Here is a 12575-nt window from a genome sequence, read left to right as displayed (position 1 = left end):
CGCTCTGAGAAGAATGTTGATAGCAAGCTGATGTTTGTAGTTGGCACCGAGGTCTCAAGGACTTTTCAGCTGCCGTGTTCTTGCCAGTGTGCAGGAGCACAACAGGATAAGGGGGGAGCATGGCCAGGACGGGGAGTCCACCACTCTCCTTATGATTTGTACTTGAACTTAGGATTGAGGCCAAACTGGCCAATTAGTATTCCCTCTCATGCAGCGTCTTGCCCAGGATAAACGTGAGGGTCAGCCAGAAAGAAGGGCTTCTTGCCCTTCCAGGACTCTCACTTTCAGACTCGGGGTGTTTTCTCTCTCTCTCGCTGTCTATTTCGGGCCTCCTGTTCATCCGGGATTGCGATATCAGGATTTATCTGTTTCGGGATTGCAGCTTTGGGAAGAGACGGGCCTCGGTCAAGGGGTGGTGAGCAATTACACCGTACATCACTCGTTTGTATATATTTATCCTTCTACGTATCTGTACATATATATATTGGTAGTAGCAGTAGTAAATTGTTCTTATCTCAACCCATGGGTCTCTTTTCTTTTTCTTCTTTGATTCTCTCCCTCATCCCTGGGGGTGGGGGAGTGAGCGGCTGTGTAGGGTTTGGTTGCCGGAGCGGCCTAACCCACAACAACTATAGACTTCGTCAGCTGAAGAGATCAAATAGTGGTACACTTGCAATAAGAAAAAAAACTGCTGCCCTAAATTAGTCTTTTAAAGGTCAGGTTTTCTTTCCTGTGTAAACAGACGCCGCCAGAAAATTCATGTACCCATGCTGCAAGTTTGGACTGCTGATAAACCACATCCACAAGAAGAGGTGAGTGGACTTTACATTGCGTTCTTTCAGAAAGTTTGAAAACAACTTTTTACTAAGGTGTTTTTTAATGGTGAAATTAAAAGGCATCTCTAAAAGTATTAATGCTTTGAATTGTCTCCTATTTGTCATTAATTCTAACGAGCTCTACGTGAGGAATTCTCTTTTAAGTCTTGGGCATCAATACAAGGTTGTATGGGGTGAACAGGAGTGTGTTCTATTGTTTGCTGACCGGCCCCTGAGGAAATGTTATGAAGTAAGGAAAGGTTGTAAATTGCAGTATTTGTTTTGGAATTGCAGGTACAGGGCTTGATGTTAAAAGGACCTTTGTGAGAAGCAGAATGAAATTCCTTACTTATCCCTTAACGTCTTCGCTCTGCAAGAAAAAAACTTTTGCAGTGCTTTGCTTTCTCAGCTCTAAGGACGTGCTAAACAAACACGTAGAAACTGTTTGCAGCAGTTACCATGCCATTTTTCACAATTAAGCCACAAATGCTACAGGGAATAGGTGGCGTCTGGCTCGTTTGGTGTGGAATTTGCCTTTTCAGATATTCTTGGGGATTTTTTTCTTTCCCCTAAGTCTGAGGAGAAACTTAGTTGGAAAGTGAGATCTAAATTGATCTTCTGGGAAGTTTTAGGACATGATCCTCTTAGATTTTGTTCTCTGTTCTCGTTAAATCACAGTCTCAACAATTGTCTTGTTAATCGTAATTTGGAGAGATAGGCTGCCTGTGATTGATTTGTCAATGTGAGTATTTTGCCTGCCCAATATCTGAATTTCCTTATTTAGTTCAATAGAGGAGAGATTAGCAGAGTGTGTTTGAGACCATGTGTTACCCAGAGTACTGCAAACATGACTGTTCACGTGCTAGTTGTTAGTAGTTTTGCTCCTGTTTTGTAGTGTGATAACTTCAGTAAATGAAAAGCACTTCCATGTGAAGACACTTCTTACACCAGTTAACTTGAAACTTGCCTTCAGTAAGAGTTCTTGGACTGCTTTTAGCAAGAGAATAGTTAAACAAAGCAAGCCCATTGCCAGTTGCACAGGTGTCTGTGCCATCTCTGGCAGAATGCTAAGACTCACAATTATGTTGAAAACCATAGCAGAGATATTTAATATTTGATAGTACTGTATTTGTCTTGAATATGCAGCAGCTGGTAGATTGCTCTGGGAACAGCATGGTGGTCCTACAGAATGTCTTTCCGGATTCAATGTTGATATTATACCTGCTTTAATATGACCAATGAGCTGTGACTGATGTAATGTTCCCTCAGTAGTTTTGCTGGCAGTTTCAAAGGGTGGACAGTGCTTAAAATTTACTGAGACGGTGTTGTGTGGAATTTGGAGCAACTGTGGAATTTAGAGTTCTTAAATTATTTCTTTGTTTACTGAATCAGCATTTCAGGAAGTTGTTTGGTTTTTACAAATGAAATACAGAATGTAAGAAATACATTTCTGATAGTTCAGAGAGCTGCCAGCTTTGTTACAAGATCCAGCGCATCTGATATTTCTCACCTTTTTCCTTCAGTATTTAGACTGCCTTTGGTCTCAGATTCAGAAGTTGAAAAAAGATCGTTGGCAGGAGCGACACATTCTGAGGCCCTACTTGGCTTTTGATAGCATTCTTTGTGAAGCGCTGCAACACAATCTGCCGCCGTTCACACCTCCACCCCACACTGAAGATTCCGTGTACCCGATGCCAAGGGTCATTTTTAGGATGTTTGACTACACAGATGACCCTGAGGTATGTGGTTCCAGTGGGGATGGTGAGTGGATTTCACGGTTAGGTTCTTGGAGCAATATTGGTCAACATGTGATGTCCCCTCTCCCAGGATAGCGAGTGGTTTGAAGACCAGCAGCAGTTCTTCTTTGGTACTTCTGCAGAAGCAAACTGGGTGACCAAGTTACTGTACAAAACAAAACTGTGAGGAGCAGAATTTAGGGAGTGAGATGTTTTAATGCTTTCCTTTAGAATGACAATGTTGATTGAATTCTCTAATGACTCTAGTAGGACTACGTTCACAGAGTTAGACTTTCTTTTCATAAAGTTGGTGACCTGAGTATTTTTCCAGGACGAGTATTTATTGTAGTGTTTGAAGACTCGTTTTTAAGTGTTTTACTCGGTTTTTTTTAATCTGTTGATGCATATTATCAAACAAAGGCACGCGTAATTGAGGTTGGTGGAAGATGCATCTATCTCAACAGTCTGCCTCCAGCATTTGTCAACAGCAGATACATAGACAAAAGCGTAAATGACTAGGAAAAGAATATATACTGTTTTCCCCAGGGGCTTTTTTGCACCTCCCTTATGACTCTGTATTCTTTCTGCTCATCCTGGCCATTCCTGGCTTTACTTCTTTATCATGTTCCAGCTTAACAGTGAATTTATTTTTTTTTTGTCCCAGGCTGCATAGTGGTAGCCTGCCTGATGGCTCCACAGAGCAAAGGAAGAAGCGGATGCTTCCTGAACTTTTCATGTTCTCTAATTTTGTTCCCATTTTTTTTATTTTTGTAATGAGTCCTAGCATTCATTTTGTTTTAAACATCAATCTGCAGTTTGTGTGGAATGTCACACCAGCTTCTCAGTCCTGAAGGATACAGGGCAGCAGAGATGTCACTGTCTTTATGTAGAAGTTGGACTGTTTATTCCGCCTGTAAATGTTTATAGGGTAGCTTGCTACCTGTAATACCACTGCCTTAGTGGTGATCTTTCATGAGTCTTGATTCTTTCTTACCAGGGCCCTGTCATGCCTGGCAGCCACTCTGTTGAACGATTTGTGATAGAAGAGAACCTTCACTGCATCATCAAATCCCACTGGAAAGAGAGAAAGACTTGGTAGGAAATGTTTAGTACTACGGGGCCCTGACACTTTTTATATGCTGCAGTGGCTTTGGTGCCATCAGGGATGTGCGGAGTCCTGCACCGGTTAGACAAGAGCTTAAGATTGAACATTTCCTAGAGCACTTGACAAAACTTGATTTACTACATTTTACTATATCTGTTGCCTGGAATACTGTGGATCTGTCATATGCAGATAATGGAGAGTCTGTATGATCCAGGGGGACAGTGGCTCCTTGGGAAGAGAATTCCTTGATGAGACAGGATATGCTGCTGCAAAAAATATGCGGACACACCTCATTCTTCACGGGAGCACTGTGGAAAGCGTAGCTGTGTTATGCTTCCTGGAACTTTGAAGCAGCTGATTTGTTGTGGCATAGTGAGCCTTGAGCTGGTTCATCTGTAGCTGGCTGTACACTGGTATTTGTGAATACGCTTCTGCTTCCGACTCCTCCTTGTTGCATTCTTCTCTTTGGGATTACGTGGCAGAGATAATTGAACTCGCTCTGGGGAGTCATTGCAGGGCCAGCAGATTTAATTAGTTTGAATTCAGCCACGCCAGGAAACAGCCAGGGTGCTTTTCTTCATTTCTGCCTGAGCAACATCTGATGTGGGTAATTGGTAACCGAGATGGTTTGCTGCAGGTAATTGGCTGTGTCATGCTTCCAAATGAAAACCACCAAACGTTGTATAGGATGCAAAAAAATGGGCAGAAACTGGTTTTGGTGAGGGCATACGATAAAGTTTTTTGGTTGCAGCTGCTTGATTCAGCAGAAACTAGAAATTTAGGATTGTCGCAGTTACTGGGACAGTCTTTCTTAATTCTCAGAGGAAAGTAAAAGACTAGATTTGCCAGAGAGGTAGAAATAAAATAAGAGAAGTAGCAGTTGTTTGCTTTGTAATAATGATAGGTGATAATAAGCTGATTAAAAGATGAAGCATCTGAAGCCTGAGAGTTTCCTATATAACCCATTAGCTTAATTGTGCTTTCAAGTCATTCTGAACATCTGTTAGTTGACGTTTTTTCCATTTCATATATGCATGTCAGAGTTGCAAATCACTGTGACTATTTATGCAAACCTATTTTGCGTAGCAGCGTACTTGTCTTGGTTTCAGTTGGGATAAAGTTAATTTTCTTCTTAGTAGGTAGAATAACGCTGTGTTTTGGATTTAGTATGGGATTCAGTGTGAGAAGAACGTTGATAGTACGCTGATGTTTTTAGTTATTGCTAAGACATCTGGGACTTTTCACCTTCCCGTGCTTTGCCAGTGTGCAGGCATGCAACAAGCTGGGAGGGAGCATAGCCAGAGCAAGGGACCTGCAGTCACTCGCTTAGGACGTGGGCTTAGGTCCAAAACGGCCAGTGGAATATTCCATATCATGCGACGTCATGCTCAGTATATAGATGAGGATTGACTGGGCAGCTGAGGCTCTCTCTCTCTTCTAGGGTTATGGTTTTGGGACTTCTCTTCAGGATCGCTAGCCGGGAGTGGGACTGGCATTGATCAGCGGGTGGTGTGCAGTTGCACTGGGCATCACTCGTTTGTATATTCTATTATTTTTATTATTATTTTTATCATTATTGCTTTTATTTTATTTTAATTACTGAATTGTTCTTTTCTCAACCCGCAAGTCTCCTTCCCTTTTCCCCTTTGATTCTCTCCTCCGTTCCCCCAAGGCTGGGAGAGGGTAAGCGAGCGGCTGCATGGTGTTTAGTTGCTGGCTGGAGTTAAACCACAATGAGTGTTCAACTGTTGTAACTACATAGAGATAAAAAAACATTATTACAAATAATAGTTTAGGCAATGCTGACGTGTCTGGTGCTATTTCTGGTTTAAGTGTTCTATGGATTGATGAGCAGACTTTGGAAGCATTGTTGATTTGTTTGTTCTACTTTTGTGTAAACTCTTGCCCAGAATTAAGCATTTAATGTAACTTTGTTACTTGATCTTTACATCAAATTTGCTGTGTTATGTTCTGAACTAATTACATCTGTGGTTTTGCAGTGCTGCACAGCTGTTGAGCTATCCAGGGAATAACAAGATCCCCCTGAACTACCACATAGTAGAGGTATGGATTTTATAGATAACCTCTTGCAGCTTCGTTATTTCGTGAGTAACGTGTCCCAGTTAGTTCCATGATAGGTCGATTACAGTGTGATTTGGGAGTCAAGCAGAACCTTGGTGAATTAAACCAGTGTTTTTTGAATGAGCGGGTTATATACAGCTGAGTGTTAGTTTTGTGCTTTTTGTTGCTATTTTAACTTTGTGCATGGAAGGTTTGGTCAAGTATCAAAATTTCTTAGTGCACTAATAATCCAGGTTGTGGCATTTCTCAAACTTTTGAAGTTTTACATGTGATGCTTCTCATTTATCACACAATCTAAGAGATGGCTACATTTGAGTCACTTTGAGTTTTAAAAAAATTAAATGAAAATACAAGGGGAAACAGACACAAATTGGAATACAAGAAACTTCGTTTAAACATAAGGAAAATCTTATACTGTGAAGGTCATTAAACGCTGAAAGAGTTTGCCCAGAGAAGTTTTGGAGTCTCTATCCCTGGAGAAGTTCAAAACCTAATAAGACACATCGCTGAGCAACCTGCTCAAGGTGACCCTGCCTTATGCAGAGGTCTTTTGACTAGATGGTCTCCAGCCAGACGCAGCCGTTCTGTGTGATTTTGTGTTTTCTAAATGGTTTTATTCTACTGGCCCTGACAAGAACTTGCAGTGAAATAGTTGTGTGTTTCCTCTGGGACATCCTCCATGTTAGAGTATTTAAAATAAACTTTAATGTGAGTCAGATCAGCAGCACAGGTTTTCTTTTGCTGCCTCCTTTCAAGGATCTATTTTCAAGATGCAAAGCTGTATAAAACTTCATTAATTTCCATCAAAAGTTGAAAGGGATTAAGAGATTTCAGTAATAATAGCAACTTGTCATATAAAGGCTTTATAAAGAAGTAACTGTAAGTAGGAATTTCAGAGCTAATTATAACAAGAAATAATCTTATGTAGAAGATATATCTTAATAAAAGTGGGATTGGGAATTCCTCTTGGTACCAAAATGCCAAATATTCTGAATGCTATAAAGCGGCATTACTTTTGGTCAGCGTGTTCTTTTTGTACTCTGAATTCAGAATAGAGGACTCTTAAAATTAACAATAATTTTCTACCTTAACATTGAAGTATCATCAGTGGTCTTATCTTCAGTATTTTCAGGTGCTGTATATGGCTGTGTGCGTTCTGCTCAGCTGTACACTAATGCCAGAAAATAGTTACTGCAATTCCTGATGGAATAAGTTGCCTGACGGCCCTAGAAATAATTTGATTCAGAAGCTTGTAGGATGTGAAAATAAGCAAAGGTTTGCATAGATGAAATTACTGGAAAGATCTTCAGTGTTCGGGTCTTCAGTGTCCTGATCTCTCCTGTGGCCTTTTTGTTTTCACACAGTGTGGTGTGCCAGTTTGAAACACGTAATCTGAACATTTGATAATGAACATGTGATGAATATTGCAAATATAATTTTACGCAGTGTCTCAAACAGATAATGACTTGTCATCCAGTTGTTGCTACTTCCTATCTTGAGAAAAAGAGCAGTTTTCTGCCCAACAGGATCCCCCCTACCTTTTTGCCATGTCTTAATGCTATGTCCAAATTATACTGTCACAGAAAAGTTTTCCAGCTTCTTGTAGTCTTTTCATACTTTCACTTCCTTCCTTTGGCCAGAACTTGTTGTTCTGTGTTTTCATGTGCTGTTTGTGAAGTCTATAAATGGATGTTGATTTCTTACATTAGTAAGATGATTTTCTAAAGCTTACTCATTTAAGCTTCAATTTTTCTGTTTATTCAGAAGCTTTAAGTTAAAGAGGAGATTGACCAACCATAACGAGTCAAAGTTTCCTGATTCCTTTGATATAATTTAAATCTAGTTGAGAATGGCATGCAAAATAAACTCATAATGTCCTACAATGATGATCTTTTTGTTGCCCTCAAATATTGACAATGCCTTTAGTAAAGGCCAACTTGGAAATCAAAACACAAATGCTGACTGCAGGATTGGTTTTGGTTTTCTTAGAAGGATCCCCTGCCAAGGAGTACTGAGATCCAAAAATACAACATATTTTTGTTGTATGAAATGCTAGTTGTAATTTTCAGTTGAAAGTTGTGGCTTGATTTATGTAAGCTTTTGTATAGGAGAAAAGACAACACGATGGAAAAGATATAGCTGTAATTTTAATGCAAATACTCTTTAATAGTAAATGCTTAAGCTTCATTTAATATGTTTAATGTTTATATTTATTATTTAACAGGATCAGGTGATTTCCACTTTTCTGAGATCATGTGGTAGCACTGCAGTAGGTCGTATTATAACTATGCCCATTTCTACTGTTAGGTGGTGTGTTTGTTAGCCATAACAGATGTGTAATGAAATGGTAAGGGCAGTTAGACTGGACTGTATTAGTACAGTGTAGGATTACCACTGCCTTTGTAAGTTTCTCTCTTTTTCCTGGAACATGCATTTGACAGAATATGGACCTTTTTGGATAGGTAATTGTTTAAAATTGGCCACTGTTGTGAAGCTGAGGGTTGTGCAGGCCAAGTTGGACTGTGCTCTGATTCCGTGCCTTCCTCTTCTACAGGTAATATTTGCAGAATTGTTTCAACTTCCATCTCCACCACACATTGAAGTCATGTACACAACGCTCCTGATTGAACTGTGCAAACTTCAGCCTGGATCTTTACCGCAAGTTGTATCCTTTCTGTGCTGCTGGAGGGCAGTCTTTGTTTCATCTGTTCTGCAAATGGCAGGAGAGCAATAAATAGTGGCAGTCATAACATTTTCCAGTAGCTGCATGAAACTTTGCCTGTGACACGCACATGAAAGAATAGCACAGCCCACTTAGCACAGGTTTAGATTTGCCAAGTGGGCAAGACTCTTTAGCTTTCTGTACAATGTTCTGGTACTTCCTCAATACGATCTGCTTCTATTCCCAGGTGACCGCCTAGTGAATGGGGGAAAGGCTGTGGATGTTGTCTACCTGGACTTCAGTAAGGCCTTTGACACTGTCTCCCACAGCATTCTCCTCGAGAAGCTGGCAACTCATGGCTTAGACAGCTGTACTCTTCGCTGGGTAAAAAAACTGGCTGGATGGCCGAGACCAGAGAGTTGCGGTGAATGGAGTTAAATCCAGTTGGTGGCCAGTCACAAGTGGTGTTTCCTGGGGCTTGGTTCTGGTGCCAGTCTTGTTTAATATCTCTATCAATGATCTGGATGAGGGGATTGAGTGCTCCCTAAGTAAGTTTGCAGATGACACCAAACTGGGTGGGAGTGTGGGTCTGCTCGAGGGTGGGAAGGCTCTGCAGAGGGATCTGGACAGGCTGGATCGATGGGCCAAGGCCAACTGTATACGGTTCAGCAAGGCTGAGTGCTTGGTTCTGCACTTGGGTCACAACAATGCCATGCAGTGTTACAGACTTGAGAGAGTGGCTTGAAAGCAGGAAAAGGCCCCAGCAGAAAAAGACCTGAGGGTACTGGTTGACAGCTGGCTGAACGTGAGCCAGCACTGTGGTATGTCCAGGTGGCCAAGAAGGCCAACAGCATCCTGGCCAGTGTCAGAAATAGTGTGGCCAGCAGGACTAGGGAAGTGATCGTGCCCCTGTACTCAGCACTGGTGAGGCCACACCTCGAATATTGTGTTCAGTTTTGGGCCCCTCACTACAAGAAGGACATGGAGGTGCTGGACCACGTCCAGAGAAGGGCAACGAAGCTGGTGAAGGATCTGGAGCGCAAGTCTTACAAGGAGTGTCTGAGGGAACTGAGATTGTTTAGCCTGGAGAAAAGAAAAGGAGGCTCAGAGGAGACCTTCTCACTCTCTACAACTACCTGAAAGGAGGTTGTAGCGAGGTTGGTGTTGGTCTCTTCTCCCAGGTGGCTAGCAATAGGATGAGAGGAAAAGACCTGGAGTTGTGCCAGGGGAAGTTTAGATTAAGTATTAGGAAAAATTTCTTTACTGAAAGAGTGGTCAAACATTGGAACAGGTTGCCCAGGGAAGTGGTGGAGTCACCATACCTGGAAGTGTTCAAAAAACGTGTAGATGTAGCACTTCAGGACATGGTTGAGTGGGCATGGTGGTATTGGGTTGGCGGTTGGACTTGATCTTAGAGGTCCCTTCCAACCTTAGTGATTCTATGATTCTGTGATTCCTCTGACCTTCCCAAGAAGTGCTGTCTTGGTGAGGGGATAAAATATAATACTCCTGTTTGTCACTGCAGCCTGTTCAGGTCTGGACAAGGTGTGGCATGATCACAGACACTGTAAAGGCTGAGAAGGAAAGGAGGTGACAGACTTGATCTTTTTTTCCAACAACTGTGTGAGTGCTCCTACTCTTTTTATAATAGGAAGTGTAGCAGATGATTTAAAGGAACTTTCCTGAGTTCCCAGTCAGTGCTCCCACTGGGAGCATTCAAAAGATCAATAATCATCTGTCAGCTCAGACGGAGTGGCCAAATGCTGAGGAAGGAGGCACAACTCCCAGCTAATTGTGACTATTACATTGCCCTTACTTTGCTGCCATTTTAGATCACATTACATCATTGTTTTAGGTCAAGCTGCAGAGTGACAATGGAGGATGTCTATCCACTGGTAATTTCATGCCCAAATTTTCGTTCTACTTCATGATACTACTCACTATTTACAAATCACATAATGTCAATGATTAGAGCCAATTCTATTTCTAGAATTGGGCAGAGATCCATGCAGAAAGTTTTTAATTTTAATAGGGACACCATAAGAAAGATAAAGGTCTTGCTGGGTGAAGTCAGTGTAGATATACTTTCTCAAGCCTTCAGTGATGATCAAAGATTGTAGGTAAGCATCAACAGCAGCCCACGAAGCCAGACTGGTGAGATTACAGAAGTGCTTCATAAGGCAGTTGGTGTCTGTTCGTATCAGTACAGTTTTGCTTGTCACATAATATAAATTCTAGCTTTCTGTGGAAGAAGCCAAAAGTCTCATTGCAGTAATGGAAGAAAACCAGACTGCGATTAGGGGTTAGAACTCAGAACATGCTTCATTTTTTCCACTGTGGATTTACGTTCATTAACCTGATTTTGCAGTAGACCCAGGGAGTTTTTGGTACAAAAAGTTGATGACGTTCTGTTAAACTGAAAAGAGTAGCATCTGACTTACCTCATGCTTTTCTGTAAACCTTAATAAGAAATTTTCAGCTTGCACAAGCCACAGAAATGCTCTACATGCGTTTGGATACAATGAATACAACATGTGTGGACAGGTAAATGTGTTTTGGAGACAATAGGAAATATTTTTCAATATCCAATGTACAGGAAAAATGACGAGGCAATGGAAAGAGTAGTCAGAAATTCTTGTTAGAACTTCTTGGTGCTATTCAAAATGTTTTCTGGGCTCTGACTTCAAGTAATCTAAAGAGAAGGTGAAGGACTGACTGCTTGCCTCTCCTTCCCAGAAACACTCCCCTGGAGGTCACAAGTCTAGCTGTCTGTGCAGGACAGTTAAGACTGGTGACAACTTTTCCATGTTCAAAGCTGTTCATAGTTGCATAGTACTCTGTTATCTCGCACTGTGCCTGCTCCCTAGCGGTCTGGGAGGCGGGTTGGAAGTGGAATTAGTAGTGTATGTGCCACCCAGTGGAGGAGAGTGGTCTTGTGGTGGTTTTGCCCTTCGAGTGACGTCTGCATTGTGTAGGAGAGCTGGTAATTACTCATAAAAAAATGTGGGAGTTGCGTATTACTGTAAACAGTAAGTTTACATTTCAATTGTTAGTTTAATAGGTCGTTTCTTTGTATGAAACAACAGAACATAGCAGGCTATTTGTCCGTAGAAGCTTCTTTCTGACTCTCTGAACTTAGTCTTTTGTGTCTGTCAACATAAATGCCTGTTTGATGCTGTAATAGCTTTAGAGTTTAGGCTTGTCTTTGGAAAGTAGAATACGTTTATACGAAAATCTCAACTGAAAGTTTTCCTGCACTTCCGGCATTTAATGGAGCTCTCTTTTTCTTTTAATACAGATTTATTAACTGGTTTTCTCACCACTTGAGCAACTTTCAGTTCCGTTGGAGCTGGGAAGATTGGTAAGTTTCTCTCCTTTTGATTCAAACCCATTACTGCAAAAATCTTAAAATTTCAAACGTCTCCAGAAAGCCAGTCACAGCATAATGGCCCTGTTAATTGCTTTCCTGCAGCTCTTCAGAGATCTTTCTTAATCTGTTCATCACCATTCAGTGGTAGATTATGTTGATAATCTCTTTAGTCCCTGTGTCCTCCATGGTGAACTCTGTGATAAATCTCAAGCCAGTGTAAGCGTTCCCTAAACAGGGAAGTAGAAACGTGACTTCTTCAATTTGTCCTACACCCTCAATCAGACGCTAGCAAATTTTCCAAAATGAGTTCCCAATTTACTTTTAATGGCTTGCCCTGGCTCTTTGTATCCTGTATTTGTTCTGTAATGTTTCTCTCTGTCCTACCCTCAACATTTCATTATAACCTTAATCCTTGAGACCTTGTGATCTGTTTCCCTCCTGCCAAATCCTAGTGCTGAAGTTCTGCAGAGCTGGCCCCGCCATACATTCTTACTACGCCAAATGTTGAACTTGTATCCCTAGCAGGAGCTCCCTGAACTCCATCAATGTCCAACCACAGGTTCCTCTGAGCTTTCCATTCTAGGCACTCATGTAGCAAGAGATCACCTCAGAGTTAAGTCCTCCCTACTGTAACTTCCACAGCCTGCTACCTTACATGCTTTTCATGGCTGATCTGCCCAAGTGTCCTTGTGGAGAGGGGTGCAGCCCTTCTTGTGATATGTTTTTGTGTCTTTACTTAAGTTTCTTGTGTTGTCCTTATGTGGAGTTAAGTGCTTGCTGGCTATCCTAGTATACATTGTGTTGA

The 12575-nt window shown here is 41.4% G+C and overlaps 1 protein-coding gene across 3 annotated transcripts in view; it reads left to right on the top strand.

Moving 5' to 3' along the window:
• The window catches only part of NCBP1 (nuclear cap binding protein subunit 1), a 33260-nt gene that overhangs the window by 5700 nt on the left and 14985 nt on the right, over positions 1-12575 (top strand). For all 3 annotated transcript variants that reach the window (XM_086629595.1, XM_086629597.1, XM_086629596.1), the window contains exons 7-13: positions 743-812; positions 2339-2554; positions 3549-3646; positions 5657-5720; positions 8293-8403; positions 10880-10944; positions 11699-11761. In XM_086629595.1, the coding sequence (XP_086485721.1) occupies positions 743-812; positions 2339-2554; positions 3549-3646; positions 5657-5720; positions 8293-8403; positions 10880-10944; positions 11699-11761 (687 nt within the window). The remainder of the gene's footprint in view (positions 1-742; positions 813-2338; positions 2555-3548; positions 3647-5656; positions 5721-8292; positions 8404-10879; positions 10945-11698; positions 11762-12575) is intronic.

This window comes from Tauraco erythrolophus, chromosome Z (assembly GCF_009769465.1).
Source record: "Tauraco erythrolophus isolate bTauEry1 chromosome Z, bTauEry1.pri, whole genome shotgun sequence".
In the NCBI taxonomy this organism is placed as follows: Eukaryota; Metazoa; Chordata; class Aves; order Musophagiformes; family Musophagidae; genus Tauraco; species Tauraco erythrolophus.
The sequence above is the reverse complement of the archived record's forward strand: the minus strand, read 5'-3'. Positions and strand labels throughout refer to the sequence as shown.